This window comes from Colletotrichum phormii, assembly GCF_030913505.1.
Source record: "Colletotrichum phormii strain CBS 102054 chromosome Unknown BDP81scaffold_2, whole genome shotgun sequence".
NCBI classification, from domain to species: Eukaryota; Fungi; Ascomycota; class Sordariomycetes; order Glomerellales; family Glomerellaceae; genus Colletotrichum; species Colletotrichum phormii.
Window position 1 is genome coordinate 2,935,855 of NW_026851444.1, and position 27,147 is coordinate 2,963,001.

The following is a 27,147-nucleotide window of genomic DNA, read 5'->3' on the forward strand; positions in this document are numbered from 1 at the left end:
CTCACCCCCCCAGCTCAAGAATTCTATGCGATTCCATCACCTCCAGGCCTTCCAGACCCTTCTCTGATTCGCTTGCCCTGCCACCACAGCAACCGTGCGGGGACTGTGATTGGTTCATCTGCGGGGGCCACAGTGTGGGACGAGGGTCCCTTTTTTCTTGTGCCTTCCTCGTCTGCCTGCCGCCTACCGCCTGCGCCTGCCTTTGAAGCACCTCAGACCGGGATGGAAAAGAAGAGAATCACCATGCATTTTGGGGAGGAACGCCTTACCGCCCTCACTATGCCTGCCTTGTGAATGTGAACAGCTTCAAGTGCACTCCACCTCATCTCTAATGTGCCTTATGTAAGGTATCTGTCTGTAGCTTTAGAAAGTAGAGAAAGGTGTCACTTCTCTCACACAGCGTCCAGTGGTCACAGCTTCTTGCCTTTGACTCTCCCTTGCCTCCTTCAATGTGGGGATGAACAACGTCTGTTTGTCCACAGTCCAAGTCATCTTTTACTCCATATTTACCGCCTCCGGATGATGGATCCCCCTCTCAAGATCCTCAAGCAGAAATCGACACTTCCACTATTTGCCAGAGTCTTCCGTTTGCTCCATCGTTTAATGGTTCGATGTCAGTCAAGCCTGGGAGCCCGCTCTCTGGCGTTGGAATACCCCTGCTACGAGTCCCACCCGTCAACGAGGCTGAAAATGAGGCGCATCCCTTCGTGAAATCTACCCCGAAATTGGGTGCTGGGCTGCTGGCTCAAGTCTGCGGCGGCGCCTTAGGGAAATGCCAACACATCTCATCTCCCCCGCGTCTGAATCGCCCAGATCATTGGCAACGGCCGGGGTGTCGCTGCACGGTCCATCTCTTTCCACGACGTCTATTCTCGACTTCAACTACAACAATTGCTTGAGCTGGCTCCGTTTCCCGCCGTTGCAGGGGATCCGCAGCAGAGATGCTTCTAGAACTTGCTCTGTCCAAAGTCTACCAGCAGACATCGAGACAAGCCAATTATCTCCCGTCTATTTACACGTTTTGGTGCGGGCTACACCATCTTCATATCCAAGTACAAATCGGACCATCCTCACCAACAGCCCTCACCACGCAGTCAACCACCGCCTCAACGTCAGTGACCTCCGGGCAGTGGTCAACGGGATACCGGACAACATCCACAGCCCGTCCCGCCTCCGTCTCCGCAACCCCGATGAACCTCTCCTGCAACTCCACCGGCACCGTCTGGTCCGCCGTCGTCACCATGTAAGTCACAGGAATACTGTAGCCCGCGTACCGCAACCGCTCCTCAAAAGACCGCACCGACTGCCCCGTGTTCGTCGCCCCGGCGTGTTCAAGTCACCGGCAAGCCGGCAAGCTGGAGTAGAAGCATGCGGCGAGCGTCTCCTGCTTGTGATACATGAAGCCCCCGACTACGTCGTCCGGTGGTCCTATTCCCAGCCTACCGTTCACAGCTTCGTTGAAGCTTTGACGTTCCAGTGGCACGATGCCAGCTATCAAAACCATTCTAACGAAACCGCCTGGTTGAACCCCCATCAATCCCTCTCTTCCGAGGCCTTTGACACATTCCGAGGCTACTAAGGCTCCGTATGAATGCGCAACGACGAGAACGCTCCTCCCATCCCGGACCAGTCCCTCAACGACCACCCGCGCATTGGCCGTATCACCGTACAGACCCGCTGGTACCCCGGCCTCGCTGGCTCCCACAAGTCGCGTTGACGGGTTCTGGACGACTATGACAATGTCAGCACCCAGTACCCGACAAGAGGTGACCAGGAGATTGTAATGTTCTGGTCTGCAAAATGCGTCCGGGATGATGACGATGGCAGTGTCGAGTCCTTGTTCATGAAGATGTTGTGGTCGTATTGGCTTGTTCGGGTGAGCCATGTGTCTACGGCTCTATGGCGACCTTGGTCGCTGGTCAAAATATCGCCAGTTTAGTCGTCCCTATCGACGTGATGTGTTAAATGCGTCCTGTTGACAGTGTATCTGTGGGTGACGTCAGCAACGCTTCTGACTATGCTTTTCCTCGAAGCAAAACCCACGATGCAACTTATATGTCCCGAACCCTTCATTGCAGAGTCGATACAAACATCGTAGCTCGTAGAGGCCTCTCTTTATCATCACAACTCACTCGTACGGCTGGTTCATGCTGACTTCGGCCATCCTGTTTACCTGACCAGTAGCCCGGGACTCTGGCCACAATTCTGCCCTAACAGCAACGTTATTGAAACACGGAAACCTGTATTCAAATCCACACAACTGGATTTCCACTCCAAGCAGCTCGGAAAGAACTTCAATGGACTCTCCTGTCCCTCACACTGCTTGATGCAGGCAAGAGTACCCAAGCCACTCAACGGGGGCACACCAGCCTTACGGCCCCCAAACCTTCCACGCCAAGCATCATCCGGAGCGCTACACCACTTCCACGGAAGGCCAGCGCCGCTAATGCGCTGGTTCATTAAGTCTTCAAATTCCGAGTGACTACGTCTCCTCCAGATTTTCCGATTGGGGCATAAGATGCGAGAGAACCACATTCTGTGGGCGGTGCAACAGGTTATGCCGGGAGGGAGAGAGGAACCTACAATAACAATCGCAATAGATAATATTGAATGTATGGGATACGTGTATCATGATGTTGCTATCTCTCGGGCATGGCCGAAAGTTAGCTCCTTTGATATTTCTCACCCGGCGGCCTCTTCATCTGAGATATCTAGCTCTAGGAAAGACTCAACGTCATCCTAGAACAATGCCCAGTCCACGCCGTCAGCAAACGCATGAGTGTCGATACGTAGTGATCCCATATTGAATGTCTTCTTTTTCGATTCAATGGGCGGAGTTTCCCTCACATAGTATACACTCTATCCACAATCTCTATACATGGGGTATGATACACGACACCTAACATCCTCAGACTCACACTCACCATCACACCTCAATCCTCTTTCTCTATTCCTCATCCTTCACCAAACACTCCCCCAGCATCCGATACCGTCGATCAGCATAAACAAGCCCAAACCCCTCCCCTGCTCCCCTAACAACCCCCTCAACCTCCCCCACAACAACAACATGATCCCTCACCCTCACCATCCCCTCCCCAAGAGCCCGACACTTGATCACATACAACACCCCCTCCCCCTCAAGCAAAGGCGCCTCCCCATCCTCCTCAACAATCTCCACCCCCCTCGGCAACCCCTCAAACAACCCTTCCCCACCAGCAGCATTCCCCCTCGTAAACCAATCCGCGACCCTCGCCCCCTCTTTGCCTTCAGCCAAAACATGCACGTTAAACCCCCCACCGCCCTCGTGAATCGCATCCAGCGTCCGGCTCGGCGTGCGGACGTTGAACGTCACCAGCGGCACGGGCTTCATGCTCAGACTGACGAAACTCGACATTGTCATGCCTCTAGGCCGTCCCGCGCGGTCTGTGGCTGTGGCGACGACGACTGAGTGTGCTAGTCTTCGCATCACGCCGCAGAGTTGTGCCGGGAGGTCGGCGGAGGGGTGGTGGGTTATTGTTGGGGGTTGGTGAGGTTCTGCGCGCCATGTTGTCGTCGTCTTTGGCTTCGAGGAGGGCGGAGAGGAGAGATACGGTGGCGTCGTGTGTATTGTTCGGCAGTGCTCGGAGGTCGGTGGGTTTAGGCCGACGGAGGGCCGTTGTAGATGTGCTCGGCAGTTGTGTTGAGCTGAGGTGATGCGTTAGTGACCATGTTCAGATACAGTGAATCGTGACAATGTCTTACAGCTTCCAATCAGGGTCCGCTGGACGCCGTCTCCTCCGGTCCTTGCCCGGCCGACGCGGCGCAGCGCGGTCCCCAACACACAAGCTCCAGTCATTGTATGCGCCGGAGCTTAGCCCCAAGTCGCCGTTTGTAGTTGGCGCGCAATTCCCTCGGTATTTGGTGAGTTATAGCAGGTAGGTATCCACGGTAGGTGATTTGTGCGGAGGTACTGTTCGTGGGATTCGTCAAAAGTAAAGCAATTGCTTTTCGTCGTGTTAACGAAGAACCGTAGGAACCTAGTTATGGATGACCCGCCGCCCCCCCCCCCTTGCAATAGCTCCAGCTCTCGGTGATGTAAACGGCCCCCCAAAATATCCCAGAAAAATTTCTTATCGATAAGAAACCACATTGGCAGTTCCCCCGGCCGAGTTCTGGCTGTGGAACCCGCGCGCACGGAACTCCCCGGCCCCGACCAACCGAAATTTTGGTTTCCTCAGGTCGCGCGGTGCGGCAAGGAGTGTCGAGCCAATTGAGCCAGCATCGCCAAAAGCTTCACAAATTCTCCTTCCCACGCGCGCTTCCCTCCACCCCTCCGCCCGTCGCACCCGCCGCCCGCACACCAATTCCTCCCACAATTGCACCGGTAGCTCTTGCCCAACACCGACTCAATTCAGCCTTCTCCAACACTCCGACGAGACGATATCCGCAAAGATGGGTAAGCTCCCAACCCACCTCCCCAGGCCAACAAGCCTCCTCGCCCACCGACCCTCCCTCACATCCTCCTCGACCACGCCTACGTCACCGAGAATAGGCCTCCCGACCCAACAATCCCGCGCAGCAACCTTCATCCCCCGCCCCCGCCGCCCCTACACCTTCACCCAGCTCATCCAGCTCTCCGACGGAAGCACCTACACCGTCCGCACCACCTCCCCCTCGCCCCTCGTCCGCTCCGCAAAGGACTCGCGCAACCATGCCCTCTGGCAGCCCTCCGACAAGTCCCTCAAGAACGTGGAAGTCGACGAGGCCGGTAAACTCGCCGCCTTCCGTGAACGTTTCGGTCGCGGGTTCGATTTGGCGGCCAAGAAGCCGACGGAGGAGGAGCTTAACGCTGCTGCTGCTGCTGCTGCCGCTGCTACATCAGCTACCGCTGGAAAGGAGGCCGCGACGCCTGCCCAGCCTACTCCCGAGGAGGACGACATTTTCGACATGGGTGATTTGATTAGCGGGTATGCCGCGCTGCAGCCGCAGCAGGCTGCCAAGGAGCCCCCCAAGAAGGTGGCGGCACCAGAGAAGGGCAAGAAGGGAAAGAAATAAGGAGGGTGATGCGGCAGGACAGATAGCCGTCACCATAATCATCAGCATCCATGCGTTTAGCTGGTGGGAAAGAAGCCTGTACGGAAGCCTGTACGATGCATAGAGACGGATCATTGTATAAAAAAGGGAGATTTCACGGGGAATCGCCGACAGGGCGAACAAAAGCGTGGTCAGAGGAGGAGGTGGATTACGGGAGCCGCTTATACCCCCATGGGGTTTCTTCTACTGTCAGATATGTACAACAACCACAACAACTACTACAGCCAAGAAAGAGGAAGGCTCCACAATGCACATGTGCCCAAACTTGATTCACTCGTCACTCGTCACTCGTCCCAGTGCGCCGTGGGGTCGAAGAAGAAACCGCTGCTGTGATGCGTAGGAATAATGTAATGAATCAGCGGACGCCGTGCCTCGGGCTTCTAGTCAGAGTCGTCGTTGATGGTGGCACGAGCCCTGTCAATGGCCGTGTTGCCGGGCGGCTTGCCCGAGGGTTGGATGACGGGCGGCCGGTAAAAGACCGTCTCGTCGTCCTCGGCGTCCAATTGCATGAGGAACGTCTCCCACTTCTCAATCAACTGTCACGTATTAGTCTCAATCCCCCCTCGCGAGTGCTGTGTATATCTTACCTCTTTTTGTGCCTCTACCGCGCTCTCTAAGAAGGTCTCAACACCGCTCTTGAAGTCCTCCACCTTTTCCCTCTCAAAGCGGTCCAGCTCCGCCCTCATCAGTCGGCCCATGTCCTCAAACAGGAGCCTGGCCTGGTGCACCTTTCTCTCCACGTCGCCGACCTCTGCGCTGACCTGGTTCAGCCTGTCCTGCTGGCTCTTGCCTTGCCGCAGGAGCTTGTCCTGAGAGGCCTTCTTCTTCTGCAGCTCCGACTCGGCAGAGTGCCACGAGTGGAACGCCTTTTGCCTCTGGCTGAATGCCTGCTTGACTGATCCAATCAGGCGAATATACTCCTCAATAATGATGCCAAAGGTCAAAACGTCCTGCTGGGCCTGGCGGTCGTAGACGTCGCGGATCGTCAGCTGCAGCTCAGACAAGGCATCCAACGGGCCCGATAGCGAGGGCGAAAGCTCAACCGTAGACAGAGCGTGAAGAGACGCCGAAAAGTCTCCAGCGGCTTCGGCCATCATCTTGCGCTGACCGACCATTGTCTCCATAGCCTTGAGCAATGCCTTGAGCTGGTTCTCGAGCGCATCGAGATAAACCTTGCGGTCGTGGAACCACTTTCGTTCTTTGTCAGTACAGAGCTCTCTTAAGAGTGCCAGCGCACCACTTACATCATCTTGCTCGACAAACTTGCTGCTGCCACCGACATTGATACCCAGACTGCCGAGGACACCCTTGCTCTCTCCGGGGATCGGGTCCCTCCGTTCCTTGTGCTTGATGTCGACGTTGAACGATTCGCTCTCAAGGAACAGCTTCAGGTCCGCGTCGTGCTGCAGGGTAGGATGCGCAGCAGTCTTGTTCAGCATCTTCTCCAGAGCTGCGCGACGTCCTTCGACAAAGTTACTCTCGAAGCGACCGACGGCCTGCTTATCCGGCGGGGGCGGCACGACGACACCAGGGTTGTTTCCGTGCAGAGTGGTGTACAGCCAGAGGAAGTCGCGGTATCTGCGCTTCACCTCGAACTCGGGCTGCTTGTATGCCTTTGAGGAGGTCTGTCCATCCCACGATGATTAGCCAAAGCTCCCCCTCCCATCCCCGCTTCAACAAGGGAAGAACCTCATCTTACCTTGGTCCTGACCGAGTAGACGATATGCGAGCTGGTCAAATCGCCAACCTTGTGCGGATCTCCCACTGTGATCTGGAAGCTCGGCTTGCTAGCCTGCTCGACGCTGACGCTAGGTTGGGTATGCGTCCGCACCGGGCTAGGATGCGCAGCCTGGACGGGCGGCGGCTGCCTCGGGCCAGACGGGTGGTCGTAATCGTCCTCATCGATGTTGTGAGGGTCGGAAGGACCGGCGCGACGGCCCTGCTGGGGGGGCATCGAGGTGCGAATCACCATCTGCTCCTTTTGCGGCGGGACGGGCGGAGCATCCTGACCGGCTTCGGCGCCATTGTCCGCGGCGGCGGGAGCGCCGAGAGGACCCAAAGGACCGAGGGGATCGTCGACGGCTTCGAGGCGGGTAGGCTGGGCGGATACGAGTCGGCGGACAGGTCCCGAGCGTGAAGGACGAGGTGCGGACGCCGTGCTGGGTGCCTCTGACTTGGCCGCGGGCTGCGACGATGTCGACTCTTCACTCTGGGAGGGCTGCTGTTGGGTCGAGGGCTCGGAGGTGGGTTGCGAATCGCCCCATGGCGACTCTTCGAGGGGATCCATCGTTTCGGTTGCTCAATGCGCCAGTGGCCGGAATGATTTCGTGGGACTGGAAATCGAGTTAGATGTCGAGGTTTTGGAGTACCACGGAAAGCGGGCGATGGTTGGTAAGTTGAGGTGAAGTGGGATGTGGTCTGGTGGTGGCAGGTTACCTTACGCAAGACAAGGCAGCACAGTAAGGTAAGGTACTGGACACCTCCAAGGCATGGCCGGTTCTGGTTGTGTTTGACTGACAGAGGCTCAATGCGAAAGGTGCACAGCTGCTCCGCACCACCTGATTCGCTGTGGCCCCGGTGGAAGCTTCAGCCACTCGACCCCAATTGGGACTGCAGAGCCCATCAAGGCCCCTGTACCTGTCCGGCCTGCCCCAGAAGCGCCGCAGTTAAGGTAGCGGTTGCGGTCCCATCAATGACCCGACGTCACTGATCCCGTCCGACCGACGCCGGGCAATGGTGCTAATTAATGTACCTAATGCACTACAAACAGAGATCTCATTGTGAGGGAAACATTCACATGCATTTTACGTAGAGCGCGGGCAAATTGGCTTCATAGCCTTCCCAATTGACTAGAGGTATCTACTACATTGATGATTTACAAAAACCAGTAACCAGGCGATTTTGCTGTCCCAGACCAGGATTACCTCGCCCAAATCACATTTTGTCGACTACCGCGACCCCAACGCCAAACTCAAGATGAAGACAGTCTGATTCTTTCCCTCCCAAAGATACCGTTCCGCTTAACGGTCAGGGTCGTAGCAGCCACCGGATACAATCAGGTTCATGCGCGTGAACTGGACCTTCATAACGGGCGTCTTCTTGGTCGGGAAAGCGCTGATCTGGTCGGGCGTAATCATCACCTCCTTGCCCTTCTTCTTTCCGCCGCTTGCAGCGTTGGAACCACTGCCAGTCGCTCCCTGGCCACTTGCGTTCGGGCGCTCCGTCTGTCCACTGGCAGCAACAATGGTGTCGCCTCCCTCTTGAGCGGGCGCCGCTCCTTGCTGCTGCTGAGCGGCCTTGTGACCCTCGGCAGGGAGCTCGACATCCCAGACGCGAACAGTGCCGTCTTGTCCACCAGAGACGAGAACGTTGGACTCGACACTGAAGCTCATGGACCAAATACCACCCTTGCCGTGGCCGCGCGAGCGCTTGATGCGAAGGCCCTTCTGGATGTCCCAGAAGAAGATGTTACCACTGCAATCAGCCGTGGCCAAGATTCTGCCGTTGCGCGCGACCTCAATGGTGGAGATGTAGTCCGTGTGACCGGTGAAGACACGAACGCACTGGCCGGTGATAACAGACCACATGCGGACAGACTTGTCCGTCTCGTCGGAAGCCGAGAACACGTACGTTCCGTTCGGGTGCCAGGCGACGGCCGAGATGCTGGAGTCGTGGCCGACAAGGATGCGCTGCGCGGATGCGTGATCCTGCATCCAGACACGAACAGTCTTGTCCCAGCCGCCAGTCAAGAAGTAGTGGCCGAAAGGACCCCACTCGGCTCTCAACACCGGGCCATCGTGACCCTTGTACACGCAGACGCAGGCCCAAACATCCAGCGACCAGACTCGAACGGTGCCGTCCGCAGAACAGGACAGCAGCAACTTGGAGCTCGTCTCGATAGGAGACTCACCCTTGCCTTCCTCGCCGAATGGCGCGTGCTCGAGCTTGGCAATGGAGTCGGAGAAGGAGACCGAGTACACCTGGGCCGAGTGACCAATAAGCTTGCGGTTGTTGAACTTGTAGTCCTTCTCGTCGTTGCGCTTCGACTTGAGAGGCTTGCCCTCAAGGTGCCAGACGCGGATGTAGGAGTCCGTGGTGCCAATAGCAACCATTTCGTGATCCTTGGAGAAGTCCATGCATGACACACTAGATATATCTGTTAGTGGGGTTCAGCGGACGAGATGATACTACTTGCCTTCCTAAAGTGTTGTGGAAAGTGAACATGCACGCGCTGACAGGAACGCCGACACCACCGGTACGTCCATCAATCTTGAAGCGATCACGGTTCTCCCTAACCTTCTGCATCTCCATGACAACGTCTCTGGCGCGGGATGGGGGCAGAGGGAGGTCGGCTCTCGTGGGACCATCGGCGCTTTCTTCTCGCTTGATCTTGCGGTCAAACTCGTCGACCAAGGTAGCGCGACCATCGGGCGGGGGGTTGAGTGCATCCTCATCCTGGAGCTCGGCCCTGACATCGTCGCGGAGGTCCTCCTCCATAGGCAGAGCACCCAGCTTGAGGGGCACCGTCTTGTCCAACAGGTCCCTGTTGGAGATTCCGGTGAAGACTCCAGGAATTCCCTCTTGCAGATCCACCTCGTCGACGTCAAGGTTCTGGGATCGGCGGTAAATCGCCTCGAAGCTGAACGGCTCGATAGGGCCACGTGCCGTCGAGTCCAGCTGGCAGAAGGTCGATAGGATGTACAGGATAACAGCGCCGCCATTATCCCGCTCGCGCTCGAGGAAGTGGAAGAGGTTACCACTGATGTGCTGGTTGAGCGGAACGCGGTACTTGTTCTCTCTGTAGAGCTTGGTGGTAGGGTTCTCCTTGGCGTGCAGAGCCAGCGTAATGGTGGAGAAGGTCTTCAGGTCATCGGAATGGACATTCTCAAAGTACGACTTGAGGGTATTGAGGATGATCTTGGCTTCCTCGGAGTAGTTCTGAGTGACGAGCTCGAGCCACGAGTAGACGAAGACAGGCCAAAGAAGCTTGTTCAACTCGAACTGCAGGAGGTCAGAGTTATTGACACGTCAGAAGCTACGAGCCACTAGAGACTTACCTTGTAGATGTCGAGGTTGTTCTCGACCCACTCACGGAGCAAGTTGAACGCCTTCAGGTACTTCTTCGGTCCCAAATCATCAACCTTATTGTGAATGGGTCTACCGTCAGGACCCAAGTGCGAAGACTCTTGGCGGAAGATCGTTTCGGTACGGGTGTATCCCCGCTTGAGGAGATAGTCTGTGACCTAGGAACCGTTAGCGATGCCGAGAAAAGCATTGTAAAGGCAAGTCTGCGCGATCACACTTTCAACGCCTCCGCAAGCTCCGCGTCGTCTGCCATGATGCCATTTGCTCTCTCGCGTTGAAGAGTGGTAGGACGTAGATGAGGGAGGAGAGAGGACGGAGGGTTAGAAGTAGAAGAATCATGATTAGGGAGGGAAGCAAAATTTGGAGGGGGGGTAACGAAAGCCAAATAGGGCGATAGAGGAGAGGTAGACCTCTTCCACGAGGTTTCAGAAACCAGTGTGAGATCGGTCACCGCCGGAGAGGGATCGCGAGAGCTGCCGCCGGCTTGACCTACTATTTCCAGCCCAGACATTTTCTCTGCAATGAGACGGGGCATTGTCGTTGACCTCCTAGGCGTTGATGATGTGTCGACGTGAAAGAATAACAAAGACGAACGGGAAGGTGGGTGAGTTGAATGATGATGAAAGGTGATGGGTGAGGAAAAGGCAAGTAGGGCCAAGCACAAAGAAGTGAGAACTGGCAGCTACCCGTGAGGTGACTTTTTTCTGCAATCTTCCAGCAGATGCAAGAAGCAGTTGCTGTCTGCTTATTCCCTGCCTTCAGAGGAATACACACTTGATCCTCATCCTCCCATCTCATCTTTCACCTTTCCTACAGCACTTGCCATCACCACCAACCTCCGACCAACAAAGTCACCACACTTGCGGCAACCCGAATACCAACCCAGTCTCCCGAATGATGCGTGCATAGAAACCACAAGAAAACACCAAATTTACAAAAATCCCAACTTACAATCTGATTCAGGTTCTGGTTCGACATCGGCGCAGTAGCCGGCGCCGGCGCAGGCGCAGGCGTAGCCGTCACAGGAGGCGGGATCGGCGTCTGGCTAACCGGAACAACAGGCGCAGGAATAGGCGTTACTGTCGCCGGCACCGTCGTCGCAGCTGGTTGCTGCTGAGGCTGTTGTGAAAAGGATCCCGACGCGCCTGTGCCTGCGCCTGCTGCTATACCAGCGGCACCAGGGGCGCCTGGGGTGGTGCTGGCACCTGGCTGAGCCGGGTTTCCCGACATTTTCTACAACTTTCCTGCGATGGATTTCCTTGAGTTGGAGGTTGACGTAGATGAAAAATCGGTGTGATGTGGTGATGCGCCTTTCACGTCTCTCGGCGCATTAGTCGTGAATCGTCGGGTGAGACGTGATCGCGAGTCGTCGAGCTAGATCGGGTATCCGTGGCGGACTGAGGCCGCAGTCTCTAAATCCCTAACGAGCGTGTTCCTTCGGCGTCGTTCAGTATCTACAGAGCGCTATAGATGCAAAGTCGGAGTTTTGATGATAAAATTCGATGAGAGGTCGTCGTACGTCGCGTTCAGCCCGATGAAATGAGGCTCGTTCATCCCCTGCAAGGCTGCAAAGGAAAGACGTGAAGTCAAGGTTGGCGACGGAAAATATCTGGAGAGAGTGGCGCTAAGCCGTTTTAGGTATGGTGCATACCTCTCTGACCTCAGTCATTGGAAGAGAGCTTCGACCTCCCCGGTGGTCGGGCCCACTATTCTACTCAGACGCGCTACCTTTTGGAGCTCACCTGGCACAAGCTCACTCACTGGGCATCTCACTCACCTAACCTCAATCTCTCATCTCACGAGTCAAACTCATCAAACCCAACCACGATACCCTTCATCTTTCCAAATCATCGACCCCGCCAATTTCTAACTTCATCCCCTCTCGACTCCCCTCTCGACCAACCCAGTGGGGAAAACACATTTCCCTCACAGCAAACATGGCAGACACAACAATGACAACCGACACCCCCACAAACGAACCATTCACCCTCCAACAACGAATCCAACAACTCTGCGAAATAGACACCCAAATCGTCTCCCTAATGTCCCACACCTCATCCGCCCTCTCCGCCCTCGGCGCGCCCCCAAATACTTCATCAGACCCCTCAAACCCTTCCGCTCAAACACCATCATCCCAAACCCAAACCTTCAAAACCTCAATGAACGCCCTCCTCTCTACCCTCCACACAGTAGACGTCCACATGAAGCGCCAAATCCTCTCCCTAGAAGAAGCATCCATCATCAAACTCCGCAACGACGCGGACCCGAAAACCCGCCAACCCGTCATGAACGAGGACGCCAAAATCGTCGGGCGCCCGTCCCTCGAGCCAAACGGCGTCGGTACCATTGGTAACCTCGACGTCGGCTGGCTCAACAGCCGCAACAACAAAGTCGAGCGCGACATGGAGGCTGAGTTGTGGGCCAAGATGAGGGAGTTGCTGGAGCGGTATCACGCGAAGGAGGTGGAGCAGGGGGTTGCTGGCGGTGGTGTCAAGGATGAGAGGATGGAGCAGTGATGGAGGAGTCGGCAATTGAGTTGAATGGAGCTCGGGAAAGGACTGGATTGCCCAGTGATGGGAGGCTCACCTTCTTCATACCAAGGTGGCTTGAGAACGAGGAGAAGGGCCTTCGTATAAGGCAAGCTCTTTCCAGCAGACTTGCTTGATAGTCCAATACAATTGATACCCTGTTACATGAAATCGTTCGCAATCCATGGGATGCATGGAAATATATCAAAAGGGGCAGAAAGGCAAAAGCTCGGGTGCCCAGTTCGTGAATCGAACTGGACCCCTACGAAATCCTCCATCCGTTGACTTGAGATTTCATACCGAGTTCTGTACTAACGGACCAGAGCGTTATACCGCTCGACCATGGGGATCGATTGGGCTTGGTTGAGGAAAGACCGACCTCAACCTGAATATCAGGCAAGCACTAGACACATGCTCCGTGTGGGCATCAAGCACGTACAATCCTCGAGATGTACGCGCCCATGAACTCCACAACATAGTCAAACAGATTTCGAGAGCGTGAGCTTTAACGACGAAGTTTCTCGAATGATACTTTGAAATTGATACCTATTACGCATGCTTTCGTTACCCGTCCGCAGCCTAGCCACCGGTGATTATGCTGTACCCCACCCCATGATCGCATGCTAAAGTGGAAAAATACCTCTCGAAAACGCCGTCCAATGAACAAAGGTCAAGTCGCCAACCGCAATGAAACAAAACACTATTCCAGCTTCCCAAGGGCTCGTGGCCTCCATGTACGGCCCTAGCCATGGACTCTCGCGTCCGCTCCTACAAACCCACCAAAGATAGTGAGATCAATTTCATCGAAGCCGTCAAGGAAGTATTACGACTGTCCGCTCAGGCCTTGAAGCGTTTGTATGCCTTGACCAGGCCGACGTCCTGCTTTGTGACGGCAATCCAGTCGGGGGCATATTGCAAAGCTTCGTCCAAGGCAGGGATTGTCCCGCGAACGTTAGCATCACTCCAAGAGCATGAGATTGTTCCGCTGAAATCCGTAGGCTTTTGAATCCGACGAATCCGAAGTTCCTCGTGTTCCTTGGAAAACTTCCAAGGAACCGAACCCGTGGATATAGCCAGCGAGGGTTTTGCGGCTGGCTTGACGTCCACCATCCACGGGATGGACGAGTCCCTCCGCCAGAGCGTGATGCCGTTGATTCCACCTTCAGTAGGCGTACTGAAGAGGGAATCGAGACCGGCGCTTTCCTGGACGCTAAACGTCATGGGGTCGTCGAATTGGAGAATGCATTGCTTTGACTCTGGGGCGTCAATGCAAAGCTCATACTCGTTGGTCGAGTTCGAGTAAGTGATGTTAACAGTTACAAGTTGTGCGTACGGATCCTTCGAAAACGAGAACTCAGAAGAGATGGTGCTCTTAAGCTCTGGCAGTCTGGGCAATACCGCAGATCCATCAAACCGACAATCAGACAGCGAGCCAGAAGATGGTGTGCAGATGACTTCCCGACCTGCTGCAGATGGCAACTCGTTGATCATTTTGCGGGCGTACTTCTGCATGCCGAGAATCGAAACCGAAGAGTTCCCGTGATCCAGGTCAAGGCGCTGTATGAACTTGACCTTGTAGCGGTTGTCCGCGGAGAACGGAAAGGCGACCAAGTTGTAGATCAGACTGATGAGGAAAATGAACAACAAGGCCAGCGGCACGTAAGAGCTTGTCCTGTGTATGAATGGGGTAAGAGGTAGAGAAATCATGATACTGAAGACGGCGATCGCGGTATAGAGCAGCAAAGGATCCACGCCATCGGCACCAATGGACTGCATGGCTGAGGTGATGAACAGAGCCACTTGGAGGAAGACGATAATGGTAATCGGGGCAAGCAGAAGGAGTTGGAAGAACCAGGTCCAGGATGGGAGCTTCGCTGACCACGGTTGTTCTCTTTCGTAAGGCTGATTCTCTTTTGTTTCCTTAATCTCCTCATCGTCGTCTGGGTTAGACATGATGGCCGACAGCGAGCGTCGATAGGTTGTTGCGAATGTTGTCCGAATTGTGCCATTGTTTCCACTGCCATTTTCGCCACTCCTAAGCGGCGTTGTTTCCGTGGGCTCTTCTGTGGTGCCCTCCTCGTGCGGGCTAGGAGAGATCAAAGCGTCAGAGTTCGGAACCTCTGATATGTTATCCCTGGACTGCTGATCATCGTGGGCCGTCTCTGCGTAGGCTTGCTTGCTTGGGAGCGCGAAAAGGTCGCAGAGAGTGATGAGCGTCGCCACAAAGACAGCCGAATGGAAGAATGCAAAGAGATATCCCGAAGCAATTTGGAACCTGTCGGCTGCGGTGGTAACAGCAACGAGAACAGCCCAGCTCATGATGAAGAGCCAAATGTGGGCATAGCCTCGTTGAAGAGCGCTCGGCCTGACAGCATTGGCGCCTCGCGAGATTGTCCAGAAAACCAGAAAGAACACAGACAAGGTCATTGCCCAGCTATTGGTGTACCGTGTCAGTAGGAAAATGCAGGATGGAGTGTGGCTTTCACTTACACTGCGTAGGGACTGCTGGAAACAATCTCAGGGTTGAGTCTCCGAACTAAAAGGGCACATAGAACGGTAATCGCGCCCGAGAAAAGCAGAGCCAAGGGGAAACGGAAGAACCCCTTCCAGCCTCCAAGAGGAACCGACTCGTCGATATCGAGCTTGACCTTCCTCGAAAAGAAGTAGTACTTGTCCTGTCTCGACAGGATGTAGGTGATGAGGACCAAAATCAAGGGAGACACGATGAGCAGGGTCAAGGTCCACGCGAAGAGACCACGAAGCTCAAGAGTCGCGAATCCTTTTCCAAACATATCGAACCACACGCCCTCGGTACCGGAACCGCTCGAAACCTTCTTCTTGTCTCCATCATTGCGTTTACCAGTGAAGGAGCCGGAAGTCTTTTGAAGAGAGTCCACAGCAGCCAAGCCGTTGGAAAGCATGTGCCAAAGGCTGTCTTGCGAGGCATGCCGAGCGTCGTCTTGGTTAGTATGATACCGCGCTCGGGGCCGGTAGAATGCAATGTCGAGGCCACGCTGACCAAAGTTCTCGACCCACACCTTGTAATCCGTTTCGCTCTTAATCGCTCTAAGCTTGAATCCGTCCGCAGCAACAACTGACCCAAATGGATGAGGAGCATGTGCGTAAGCCTTGGACACCTCCAAATCAGTGGTCCGGAACAGGATGGCTCGACCACCCGCACCTGCACCCTCGAGATTCACGAAAGAGGTGGTGAAGTAGTAGAGAGGACTGTAGTGGTAGGCCCTGGCTCCATAGAGGCCATCCTCTTCGCCGTTGTTGAGCAACAGCACAATTCCACGTTTGGGCTGCTGGCCAGGAGAAGTGAAGTAGTTGAGCATCTGAAGAACGCTCACACACCCCATGCCGTCGTCAGTGGCTCCATAGCCGGTGGAGACTCTGTTTGGTCTGTCAGTATACTGGTTGGGTATAGCAAGTATGCCACTTACGAGTCGTAGTGAGCATTGACGAGAACGCCGCCCTGGCCAATGTTGCGAGAATCACGCTTGTTCTTCCACCATTCACCATCCTCGTCTTCTGTGCCGCGGATGTATACAAGCTTGTTCGTGCCCTCAAAGTAGGTTGCATGGGTAGAAGATCCAGGCTGACCAAGTGGGCCAGAGGTGCCAGCGTAGGTGACGTTTGAGATTATGTCGTCGAAGACGGTCACGAGAGGGCCAGTTGAAGCACGCTCAACGGCATCTTTGCGTGGAAGAGCTGGTGTGTCACTGCAACAACCTCCAGTCAGCGCATTTCCTTGGCACAAGAACGAACACACGGAATGCACTCACTGTACGTCTTGGGGCCAGACGATGCCGCCAGCATCCGTTTCCTTGGAGTATTCGACTTTGTTGCGTTTCAAGATCTCCTCGATCCGGGTCAAGAGGTATGCGCCCAACTCATCGTTGGCACGGCTGTTGTACGGGTGGTAGTTCTTGGTGATGTGCGTCAAGTCCTGCCAGGCCTCGGTTACGTTGACGCCAGTGTAGGGAGTGTGGCTAGAAACGGACGGCACGGATTCGTGAATCCAGACGAGGGGAATGAGGAAAGCTGCGTAGACGACAATCAGCCAGAAGGTGACCGGGCCCGTCGTGAACCCGAAGGGGTTCTTGGCAGCCATTGCTACCGAATGTTGCTGGGATTGTCCGATGGAGTACTCTAAACCGTGTCGCTTGTAGCTCGCAATGTAGCTGATACGATCTCGAGTTCGGCCAGACGACGCGGAGAGGGTACAAAGCTCCGAGCCTTACAGCTTCGTCCTCGGAGGAAAGGCTGCGGAGATGGCCGGAGCCTGCTCGGTAGAGGGGTTGCGTGAACGAACCCTCGGAAGCTCAGATAAGGCAAAGCGATAGATAATTGCGACTAGTGATACAGGGCCTGGAGGCGCGATGGGTAGATGGACGGGCTTGGAACACCCCAGCGAAACAACGACAGCAGTCGATCAGCGGGGAAACGAACGGGTCACGAAAGAAGCTGACGGAAAATGGATAAAGACGAACAAAGGCGACGAAGCAAAGTTGTCAGCAGACAGAAGAGAAGTTCTGCAAGTGGGATGAAGGAGGCTGGAGGTGGAAACGCCGCGCTCGGTGTGTGGGAAGGCGTCATGCCAGATCTGGGTCTACAGACACTGGACGCACCTTCCTGGCCTGGGATGATGCGCAGTGGGTAAGAGCTGCCTGCTGCTGTTGCTGCAGCTCACTAGAGGCGCAGAGAGGTAGGTGGCCCAAGCTCCCATCCTCTGTTCTTGAGCACCAACGGCGGCTTTCATTTGTACCTCAGGTAGCCCACCCATCCACCTCACATGCAAGGTGAATGTCATCGATGCGGGGAACTCATGCAACCTTGCCCAGAAAACTTGCGACTGGCTCTCTTTAATCTTGGCCCAATGGAACTTGATTGGACTTGCTGTGGTTGGTGGTGAAGATTGCTATATCTTGGAACAACAACACAGAGTTTTGGTGACAGATCGGTGGCTAAGATAAACTATCTGATGATGGTACCTACTTAGCTAAGGTAGTTAGTTATCCTTGAATCTTCTTGCCTCTACAGCACTCGGATCCGACTCCGAGACAGCGCTTTGAGCTTTGGAGTGTCGGATGTCACAAACAACTTCTTCACGTGGACAGACTAGATTTCCTAGATTGGGATGAACTTCATCTTTTTGCTATGAAAGGAACGCACAAATGCATAAAGAAAAGCCTATGGATTAGTGCCCACTAAAGAATGCCCCTTCTATCGCTATCGTACAATTTGCTTTCTTGTGTCCGCTGTTTTGTTGATTCTGCTTTTTGCATTAAGTGCTTGCTGCCCGCACTGGGGTTTTCAGACAGTCAGGCGAAATGAACACGTTGATGCGTAGGTGCGAACACTTGTCCAACCCTGGAAGTCATGGTATGAATCCTTGGTTGTTAGTTGAGCGTTAGTTGTCAACGTGGTCGTTGTGCAGATACGATGTTAGGACCCATGTTAGTCGTCTGATCTTCCTCCTAGCTCCCAAAAGCCACTTCAGGCACCAGGGGGAGGTGGGGGAGGTTGGTCGCTGGGAGGCGGAGGAGGAGCATTGTCGGAAGGAGGTGGGGGAGGGGCACCTCCAGCATACTGCTGAATGAGTGCGTTGAGGCCACCGGCCAGACCTGGAGGAGCTCCAAGACCAGGAGCACCAGGAGGCGGAGGAGGAACGCCAGATGGGGGCGCAGCCATGCCGGGAGGAGCGCCGTATCCCGAGTAGCCACCATAGCCGCCGTAACCGTTCTGAGTTCCGGGAGGTTGATGCCAGGGAGCGGCACCCGGAGCAGCGCCAGCAGATTGACCACCGTAGCCGCCTTGGCCGCCGCCGTAGTAGTCACCACCACCGCCGCCGCCGTGGCCGCCTCCATGGCCGCCACCATGGTCATCACGACGGTTGCGATCGCGGGCCCAAGGAGCAGCACCACCGCCGCCGCCACCGCCACCATCACGGTCGCGGTCGCGGTCACCCCGATCACGATCATCGCGCGAGTCGTTGTTGCGGCTACGCCAAGGAGCAGGGCCGCCGGTAGGCCCACGCTGCCAGGGCTTCGCATCACCGCCGCTGGGTCCGTTGTTATTGTAGGAACCAGGGCCAGCTTCGATGCGTGCAGGAGCAGCGCCCCCGGCTGAGCCACCGCCGAGTTCTTGCATAAGTTGCTATTGTCAAAGTCAGCATTGGGCTTGTTTGGGGATAAGGAATACAGAAAAACGCACCTCGTACTCGCGGTCGACCGCGTCTCCGCCTTCAATGCGGCCAGCCTCACCACCTCTGCCCGCCCCGTCATTGCGCCAGCTGGCACCCTTCTGTCTATCGGGACAATCTCTGGCCATGTGTCCAGCGTTGCCACAGACGCGGCAAATGATGCTGGCAGTGTAGTTCTGGCGTTCGGGACAGTCGTACTTGCGATGACCGATCTGGCCGCAGTTCTGGCAAGCCTGGTTCTCGTCGTCGCGGAGGGTACCGTTGAGGGCAGCAAGCTCACGAAGTTGGTTGCGCTTGAGCTCGTTTTGTCCTTCGGGGATGGACGCAGCCTAGTAGAAGAAAGATGTCAGTATTTGCTGCTCATTGATATGGAAGATGGGGAATGCTTACTGTTTCAATAACGTTGTGGATGAGCTTCTTGGCCTTGTTGACCTTCTCCTCCGTATCGGCCATGATGAGACAGTGGAGGTCCTCCTCCTGGTTGCTGGCGTGAGCTGCATCCGAACGACCTTTGCCCTCCTTGACGGAGCCCTTGCCACGAATAGCGATTTTGGCGCCAGATTCTCCCTCCATCTTCTTCAAAGTGTTACCACGGGGTCCTATAAGTAAGCCGACTTTACGACGAGAGCTATGTGTTAGCATTTGTATCAAAAGGGTGAAGCAAGTTATGACGGTCCCAGTCTCCAAACAAGGCCAGGTCTGACAAGACACCTGGAGGGTGCATGACAAGCTTGGCCAGAGTCCAGGCAGGGAACAAGGGAAATAAGAATTTTGGTTAGGAGGGTTAGAGGGTTAGCAATCATACTGAAGTTAATCTCTGGGTAATCGTTAACAGGCACGTAGACCTTCTCTTGAGTCTTGGTGGGCCTGCGGTAGTCCTGCGGCGGGTGGTAGTTAGGGATGGTCTTCATGGCCTTTTCGATGAGCTTGTGGCGCTCGTCTTCGAGACGCTTGCGGTATCGGTACTCGCGCGTATTGATACGGCGACCATGGTTATCGTACTGGGGCGCAGGAGAGGGTGATCTGTAGAGAGTGGGTGTTAACGAGGTGCCGCGCATTGCTTGATACATGTGGCCAACATACCTGTCTCCATCCGCGGGAACGACGTCGTCGATGCGGAGCTTCTGGCTAATTTCCGTGATACGGAGATGAAGGGTGTAAGCCTCCAGCTGCTCGCCGGTCATGTTCGCCGTGATGGCAGTCGTCAAGCCCATTAATCCGGCAGCCTTATTTTCGGACGCGTCGCCCCAACGGTTTCTCTTCTTTCTGCGGCGAGGGCCATCGGCATCGGTACCTAAATGCGACGTTAGTATCAGCTCTGACCGAGATAAGAGGCTGCAATGCGAAGACTTACGAGGCTCTGGGCTGCGACCGCGCTTCAGCTCGCCGTTGCCATTGCTGGGGGGAGCTTCCTGGAACTCCTCTTCACCACCATCGTCGCCGCCGAACCGACGCTTTCCCAAGGGGATGTTGTTGGAACCCGTGATTCCCTGATTTCTCCACGACATTTTGACTGATGCGCGATGGCAAGCAAGCTGTCAGTAAGGGATAATTGCGTGGTGTGAGGGTGATTGTGGATTTCGATGGTTGAGAGGAGGGAACTTTTATATGGAACCGCTGCAATAATAGAACCTTGGAAGCTGCGGAGGGCCTTGAACAGGAACCTTTCAGCCTGGCGCCTGCTGGCCTCAAGCTAAGGGACGGGAGCCAATTGGCCCAAATTTTGGTCGCCACCCAGCTGGGCCCGATTGGGAAGCTGCACAGGTGCACGTGACAGCCAGAGTCCGAATGACACGGACCCAGAAGTTGTCAGCGCCAACGGTCGGTCGAACTTTCCTCTCCAAAGCACAAGGAACAAAAAAAGAAAAGGGGAATTCAAAGTTGGCCGCAACGAAGTTTGCAAAGCATTCCAAGATAGATCTTGATGATCTGCCACTTGCACCAACACCAAAATTTCAAATTGTCAAAAAACATGATCAGTGGGAGGCTTGAACTCCCGGCCTTGGCATTACGCAACATTTCAGGTGAAATATTAGTACCACGCTCTAACCAACTGAGCTAACCGACCAGATTGGACTCATTTGTACTTGGAAGACCTGGCGGGTTTTTGCACCATGAAGGCCAGCGTATTTGCACCACTCACCATTTTCTGATGTCATGGATAGGCATTCTTCATTATTCGATGGAAGATCACATCACAGACAGTTTCTAATCCATTGCTTTTTCCTATTTGACTTGTTTGTTCGTTAATGCTTTTCTCGGCCCATTCGCGCGAGCCTCACCAAGCACCTAACTCCCTCACTTTTTAGCCGCATCATCCTTCATACCCTGCTGAATCCACGCGGCGGCCCCCTTGGCCTTCTCGTCAAGCTCCTCATCCGTCATCTTGAAGTGATCCAGCGCCGTGTGCTTGGACGGCACATGGCGGCCCTGCTCGAAGCCGGGTCTCTCCACCAGCCTCCACAGCCACGCCTTAAGCGCGGGGAACTCTTCCAGGTCGATGCCCGCCCACTTGCTCGCCGCCACCCAGCCCCAGCTGGCGATGTCGGCAATCGTCACGCGGTCACCAACTAGGTAGCCGCTGGGGTTGGCCGCAATCGCTGTGTCCATGGTGCGGTACAGACGGCGGGTCTCGTTGGTGTAACGGTCGATGCCGTACTGGATCTTCTCGGGTGCGTAGCCTGTGCGAGAATCAGTTCATGATTGAGAGAACGTAGAAGAGATCACGGAAGTGTCTCACGCTTGAAGTGGTTGGCTTGTCTGCATATTCGTTAGCTCACTGACACCACATTACTAATGAAAGATAACTTACCCCTGCATGGGACCTTGGCCACCCATCTGCCAGTGCAACTACATTTCTTGCATCAGCCTCACAGCTCCGGCGGTCAAATGTAAGTAGACCTTACCCAGTTGTTCACCTCCCAGTACTCGCGCGAGCCGTAGGGATAAGAGACCTTGTGGTCCTTGTCATAGCGGTCGACAAGGTACTGAAGAATACTTCCCGACTCGAACAGGCGGATAGTCTTGCCGTCCTCAAACTTGTCGGTCAAGGCCGGGATACGTCCATTGGGGTTGATCTCCAGGAACCAGGGCTCCTGCACCCGTGCATTAGCATGACGGCCTGTAAGGGATGAAGACACTCAGTCTACAATACAACTGGACGTCTCTGAGATGCCAACCTTTTGGGTGTTCTTTGAAATATCAATGGGCGTAACCTGGTAGTCCAGGCCAAGCTCCTCCAGGAGAATGGACACCTTGATACCGTTGGGGGTACCGGTGGTGTACAAGTGGATGTCGGTCTTGGTCTTGGCAGCCATGTTGAAGATTTGTTTACTCAATTGTCCTAGTCGAGATGTCATATGCTTACAGTGCAAGGGTTGAACGGAGGTTTTACGTGATGTCGCGATATGGCAGAGAGTGAAGTTGTGTTTTGGTCTAAATACTAAATACTAATCCACCTACTGTTGAGCTCAACGCCACCTGGGGCATTTATATGAACCCCTCACTGACCGACCAGAGCTAGGTAAGCTGTCAACTTCTTAATAATCCAGGCAGGCGCCCCACCACGGTCCGTGGAAGCTGGGCTACTGTCTGACAGCTCTCGCCTGCGAATACCGTGGCACCGTAGCACGATTGCTTCCGTCAGAGTGACCCCTCCATTGCAGCAACTGCAACAGCGCGGGGCTTTCACTTTTCTTTTGCTTAGAAATCACGGCAGGGACTGTCTGCAGCCCACATGTCGTCACTTCCCCGCGCCCGGTTGGCTAGCCGAAGTGTGGAGCCTCCGCTTCCTCCCAGATGTCCAACCTCTACGGAATGACTAAGCAAGTCAACTTCCTTCAAGGTATCGAACTGGTCGCAGTACCTCTCATTCATCAACTTGGACGAACAGGTATGATCCAAGATCTCCTCCGTAACCCGTGGACTTCGCTTAATCGCGAGACACCTACCTGCCCATAGCGTAATAAAACAAACCTAGCTGCCGGAGCTGTTGGCGAAAATGCTCGGCGGGACATGTATGGATTTCGAAACCAAGTGAAACTCACGGATTAGAGAACCTCGATCGCCACAGAACAATAATTTTACGAACTACCCTATCATGAGACCCAATATATGGCTAAGTTCTCCGCCTAAACGGCAAACCCAGACATTAAGGGTGTCAAAACTTCAATGTCGCCATTGAGCTTTTGAGGTCAAATGAGTAGATAAAGATGAGGACATCCCCCTCTCAAAATTCAACACTTTGCTCCTTCTCGGCGGCGTAGACTGCAAGGTAGCAGACGCAACACTGTCAGGTGAAAAGAAGAAAAACACCAAAACCCGAACCAAGACCCCATACTGAGAACAACGCGAAAGGGGCAAGCTACGATGCAGGATCGCTTATCGCCGTACTATGTCTAGTCACGACTGCCCATCGGATGCCCATGCCCACGCAACAAGGAAGTATACGGGCCGTATGGAACGCCGTCTTCCATCATTTGTTGGTCAAAAACGTCATCAAAGGCCATTTCCGGTCGAGAACCCCATGATTCCGGAGCATGTTGGGTGGGATTCAGACCACTTGGGATCATAATCTGGTTGAAAGCCTGTATCTCTTGCTCTCTCTGCGTGTAGTCGGATTCTCCCATTGCGTCGAAGAAGCGGTCGATCTCTTCTGGCCTTATGGCGTCGGTTCCCTGGTGAAAACTGTCTGAGAACCAAGCCAGGGAGCTCTCGTAGTCTTCGAGGGGCAACTCGGGCTGCTGCTCTGGCTGCATCTGCTGCTTTGGCTGCTCCTCTGGCTGGTGCGGAGACTGCTGAGACTGCTGCTGCTGCTGCTGGAGAACCTTCTTGTTCTGGCGCTTCTCATCATATTTGACCCTCTTCCTCTCCTGGCGCTCCTCCTCTGCAATCCCAATATGGAACTTCATTTGATCCTTGGGTTGCTGATGGAGCAGACTCTGGCCTGGGAGCTGGACCTGTGGCTGAGCCGACGGAGCTTTTGGCCGGTCAGGTCTGTTGTGTCCTTGCTGTGCGTTCGCAACGAGCTGTTGCGTAGCATGTCGTCGAGAACCAGGAGGATACGTGCCCTTCCAGAACAGCATTTGCCGACCTGAGCACTCGCGGCGACCCTGGAAAGTCACGTTCAGCTCCTTTGAGAGGGCCGACGGAGCAAGACTATAGGTAGCATATTGGTACGGGTTCGTATACCCAGCGGCCAACAACCGCTGCCGCGCTACAGGCGACACCGGCGTGGGCGTCAAGCCTTGAGCCGCAGGATTCGGGTTCCCTGTTTAAGAGAGGATTAGCATCCGCTCTTTTCTTGTTTCTTTTGATAGCAGGCGAATTCATCGAGCCTTGAGCCTTGTTGTGAACTTACCTTGTCCCCGAGGAGAGGCCTCGTTAGGAGGCGTTGGGGTTGTGCCGTCCATTATTATAGTGTCGACAGCGAGTATTTTACACTGTCTCTCTGGGTTATTTATTTATTCACGTACGAATAGGAGAGAAAATAGGTGGGAGGGTGATGGGAGGCATTCATATTGATACAAAAGCTATGTTGTTTGGAGATGGTACTATTTATGAGATGGGTATATAGTTCAAGAAGTTTACTTACCAGGTGACCGACAGAGAACGAAGTGCAAAGCAACGGTGCGATGGACGAGACTAGCTATCAAAGCTAAATAAGGTACGTCAGAGATGCTCTTCGTGGATATGTAGTAGGTATATGACCGACGAAGCTTACTAGTATTTGGCAGGGTGATCGGAGACGAAAGCACAAGGTGAAAACCAAGCGAAGGAAGACGATCCGCACGTACAAGTGATGGATCCGCGAATAACGGAGAAAGGATGGGGAGGAAAAAAGTCGAGGTGTCGAGGCGGATGGGCACACCAGGATTTATGCGCCGTCTCTGGAGGGGAGGAGTGCGAAGTACGTTCTTTCAAACTCTACTCTCTGTTCATCCAAATCAGTGGCTGACAATTGCGATCAGAACCGACACGAGGCCTTCACCCGATCGCCTCTCGAATCTTATCTCGCCCTGGAGACGCGGATTTGTTCAATGCGCAAAGCACCTCTTCGAGCTGCCCCCTTGGTGGGAGTGAGGCTCACGCACAGTGTCACTGAGTCTGGCGCCGGCGTCATACGCACTATACTTTTCCCATCGCGGGCTATTCGTCTTCTTCGATACCTTGCTGCCGAAAAAATCGGTTACCCCGTCCTCATGATAAGGGTAGGTGAGCAAGTTATGATGGAGAGCTTCGACGACAGTAGTTACCGAACCGCATATCGTGGTAGGTGCTTGTGGAGAGAGACGGAGATGATTTTCAATACCTTTTGGAGCAAGACGTCTAGGCAGCTGAGCTCTGAACAGACTCACTCATTCCGGAGATGCCAGAAGATCGGCTGGTAGTCTGAGGGCAACGCATTCGCGCGACTCGTAATCTGAGCTTGAAAAACTGACCTACTCCAGGCTAGATATCCATGGAGAATAGCGTTAGAAAACTCACGATATTCAGGTAATTTGAGACACCACGGACACGATGAGTTGAGCACACCTATCAAGAGGCGCACAGGGTTGCTGAAAGAGTGTTCTTGGCGTCAACCTACTCCCACATTAAAGACCAACTCTACAGATGTCGAGGCGTATACATGAGAAAACACTTCACAACCGACTCCCCTCTAATCTCAGCTGAGATGGTGCGGCCAGGAGTGCGCCATAGAGGAGAACCACCGCGACTACGAGGGTGGAGGAACCCACAACTTGAGTTCAGCGTACCGAAGGAAACGACTAGACAAGTCGGGCATTTAACAATTCCATTCTGAACCAAATCGATTTAATAAGTTCCGCCGAGGGTAGCTCCGTCTGACAGCAGGGCCCACTGCAAGTGACCAAAAACGCGGGAGTGTCCTCTTATCAGATCGTTAGTATACTAGAGCGCAAAGTTACCTCCAAGGTCATTGAGGTGACGTGGACGTCACGAGTTGAGCAGATAAACAAGAGACCAAGAGGTTGCGTGAGTGTTTAACGACCCTGTCGTCAGTCTACCACACTCGAGTGACTGGAAAAAGATATCTGGTTCTTCACACAAATAAAGAAATCCAACATATCTCATTGCTTCGTTATCATACGCGAGATCAAAATATCGAGTAGTGGTAAGTTTACAGTCAAGATTTACATCGAAGCTCAGGAAGCGCCGTTCCGATGCCGACTTCCCTGGACCGGGACCGGGATCGGGCAAGACCCTGGATTCCTGAGTGGGTGCCGTACCCGAGAATCTCTCAAGAAGTAACCTAGAAGCTTTCTATGATCTACGGACCTCTCCAGGTCGTCTATTTACAAACCTGTTAGGCCAACCTGGTCATCCACATCGCGATCAGAAGAGAAATGACAACCTGTGGAGAGCTTTGATCCCCCTTTTTCAACCTTCTCGTCACTCCTACAAGATCACATGCCTTGGCGAACGAATCGAGCAGCTTCAAACATGATCAAATCTTGGAAGAGCGAAGAAGACGTCCAAATAAAAAGCCATGCCCTGTGCGAGGCTTCCGGCGAGCATGATGGTGGGCGGCCTAGAACAACACAGTTCAGCCTCATCTCACCTTACCCACCGCAAGATCAAAACTTGGGGTACGTGTGACTACGTGCATACACTCCAAGCCACAGCGCGTATCGTAGTCGACTTGAGCTTCCTCGGATCCCGATGTGAGGTCGGTGGGGTCGGTGGCAAAAGGAGCGGATTTGAGTCGCCGCGCACTGTGTGTGTGTGAAGGAGCCCTCCCCAGGGACGGAGTGGAGGTTCTTCCTGGGTGACTGCCTACGAGAGAAGAAGACGGGTGTGAGACTAGTAGTCAAGAACACGGGACACGACTTCTCGGGCAAGTCAGAGATCCCCTTCCGATGGTCAATTAGGTCTGGTGTAGGCTGCCTACGCCGGTGGAAGTGTATTACCACGTGAGTCGGAACTTGTTGGTCAAGTATCTTGACGAAGATCCCTATTCCACCACTATGATGACGACTGTTGCTCCCTCGAGCAGGTAGGTGTGCTATATCGCACTCACTGCATGGCCTACTTACAGACTGCAATACTACTATGATGTATTTGGGAGGGAGCGTACACGGACCTATCTAAATGTGAGAGACAGACACAGGACTCGCCTTCATTCCCTCCCCCTTCACCCTCCCCCCGAATCCCCCCACCTCTACTCACACACCTCCCCCGTGTATCCACAGTCTGACGATGCGCCATCTGCCGAGGTTGCCTAAAGTTAATATA

The 27,147-nt window shown here is 54.4% G+C and overlaps 11 protein-coding genes and 1 non-coding gene across 12 annotated transcripts; 3 read left to right on the forward strand and 9 right to left on the reverse strand.

Moving 5' to 3' along the window:
- Positions 1-577: 577 nt before the first annotated feature.
- Positions 578-1,754, forward strand: BDP81DRAFT_416824 (uncharacterized protein). The gene has a single exon (XM_060589569.1). It carries the CDS (start codon positions 773-775, stop codon positions 1,577-1,579), a length of 807 nt encoding a protein of 268 aa, XP_060450974.1. The 5' UTR covers positions 578-772; the 3' UTR covers positions 1,580-1,754.
- A 1,043-nt stretch (positions 1,755-2,797) lies between these two features.
- BDP81DRAFT_340241 (flavin reductase like domain-containing protein) lies at positions 2,798-4,026 on the reverse strand. The gene is made up of 2 exons (XM_060586017.1): positions 3,742-4,026; positions 2,798-3,684 (listed from the first exon to the last, which is right to left on the reverse strand). The coding sequence occupies exons 1-2, from the start codon at positions 3,833-3,835 to the stop codon at positions 2,948-2,950; spliced, it is 831 nt and encodes a 276-aa protein (XP_060450975.1). The 5' UTR covers positions 3,836-4,026; the 3' UTR covers positions 2,798-2,947.
- Positions 4,027-4,431: 405 nt separating this feature from the next.
- BDP81DRAFT_277123 (uncharacterized protein) lies at positions 4,432-4,992 on the forward strand (the record flags this gene model as incomplete). Its single annotated transcript, XM_060582977.1, has 1 exon — positions 4,432-4,992. A coding segment is annotated over one exon (561 nt), but the record flags the coding sequence as incomplete, so codon positions are not given.
- Positions 4,993-5,429: 437 nt separating this feature from the next.
- On the reverse strand, positions 5,430-7,530 carry BDP81DRAFT_91136 (Vps5 C terminal like-domain-containing protein). The gene is made up of 4 exons (XM_060596487.1): positions 6,773-7,530; positions 6,318-6,698; positions 5,661-6,263; positions 5,430-5,609 (listed from the first exon to the last, which is right to left on the reverse strand). The coding sequence occupies exons 1-4, from the start codon at positions 7,358-7,360 to the stop codon at positions 5,454-5,456; spliced, it is 1,728 nt and encodes a 575-aa protein (XP_060450977.1). The 5' UTR covers positions 7,361-7,530; the 3' UTR covers positions 5,430-5,453.
- Positions 7,531-7,887: 357 nt separating this feature from the next.
- Positions 7,888-11,707, reverse strand: BDP81DRAFT_416831 (WD domain-containing protein). The gene is made up of 4 exons (XM_060589570.1): positions 11,110-11,707; positions 10,131-10,316; positions 9,269-10,074; positions 7,888-9,219 (listed from the first exon to the last, which is right to left on the reverse strand). Exons 1-4 carry the CDS (start codon positions 11,386-11,388, stop codon positions 8,094-8,096), a joined length of 2,397 nt encoding a protein of 798 aa, XP_060450978.1. The 5' UTR covers positions 11,389-11,707; the 3' UTR covers positions 7,888-8,093.
- A 197-nt stretch (positions 11,708-11,904) lies between these two features.
- On the forward strand, positions 11,905-12,959 carry BDP81DRAFT_416832 (mediator complex protein). Its single transcript, XM_060589571.1, has one exon. It carries the CDS (start codon positions 12,096-12,098, stop codon positions 12,672-12,674), a length of 579 nt encoding a protein of 192 aa, XP_060450979.1. The 5' UTR covers positions 11,905-12,095; the 3' UTR covers positions 12,675-12,959.
- Positions 12,960-13,203: 244 nt separating this feature from the next.
- On the reverse strand, positions 13,204-17,276 carry BDP81DRAFT_402876 (putative zinc metalloprotease). The gene is made up of 4 exons (XM_060588864.1): positions 16,475-17,276; positions 16,133-16,411; positions 15,177-16,082; positions 13,204-15,120 (listed from the first exon to the last, which is right to left on the reverse strand). Exons 1-4 carry the CDS (start codon positions 16,801-16,803, stop codon positions 13,524-13,526), a joined length of 3,111 nt encoding a protein of 1,036 aa, XP_060450980.1. The 5' UTR covers positions 16,804-17,276; the 3' UTR covers positions 13,204-13,523.
- A 446-nt stretch (positions 17,277-17,722) lies between these two features.
- Positions 17,723-18,539, reverse strand: BDP81DRAFT_416834 (uncharacterized protein). Its single transcript, XM_060589572.1, has one exon. The coding sequence runs from the start codon at positions 18,416-18,418 to the stop codon at positions 18,170-18,172; it is 249 nt and encodes an 82-aa protein (XP_060450981.1). The 5' UTR covers positions 18,419-18,539; the 3' UTR covers positions 17,723-18,169.
- A 937-nt stretch (positions 18,540-19,476) lies between these two features.
- On the reverse strand, positions 19,477-20,539 carry BDP81DRAFT_91186 (uncharacterized protein). The gene is made up of 3 exons (XM_060596488.1): positions 20,249-20,539; positions 19,978-20,188; positions 19,477-19,917 (listed from the first exon to the last, which is right to left on the reverse strand). Exons 1-3 carry the CDS (start codon positions 20,400-20,402, stop codon positions 19,560-19,562), a joined length of 723 nt encoding a protein of 240 aa, XP_060450982.1. The 5' UTR covers positions 20,403-20,539; the 3' UTR covers positions 19,477-19,559.
- A 327-nt stretch (positions 20,540-20,866) lies between these two features.
- Positions 20,867-22,506, reverse strand: BDP81DRAFT_416837 (glutathione S-transferase). The gene is made up of 5 exons (XM_060589573.1): positions 22,074-22,506; positions 21,801-21,989; positions 21,707-21,744; positions 21,635-21,654; positions 20,867-21,575 (listed from the first exon to the last, which is right to left on the reverse strand). Exons 1-5 carry the CDS (start codon positions 22,251-22,253, stop codon positions 21,193-21,195), a joined length of 810 nt encoding a protein of 269 aa, XP_060450983.1. The 5' UTR covers positions 22,254-22,506; the 3' UTR covers positions 20,867-21,192.
- Positions 20,868-20,962, reverse strand: BDP81DRAFT_t60. Its single transcript has one exon. It is a non-coding gene; the product is annotated as a tRNA-Ile (tRNA).
- Positions 22,507-23,291: 785 nt separating the features above from the next.
- On the reverse strand, positions 23,292-24,305 carry BDP81DRAFT_497990 (uncharacterized protein; the record flags this gene model as incomplete). Its single annotated transcript, XM_060595459.1, has 2 exons — positions 23,292-24,163; positions 24,254-24,305. 2 exons carry the CDS (start codon positions 24,303-24,305, stop codon positions 23,292-23,294), a joined length of 924 nt encoding a protein of 307 aa, XP_060450984.1.
- Positions 24,306-27,147: the final 2,842 nt, after the last annotated feature.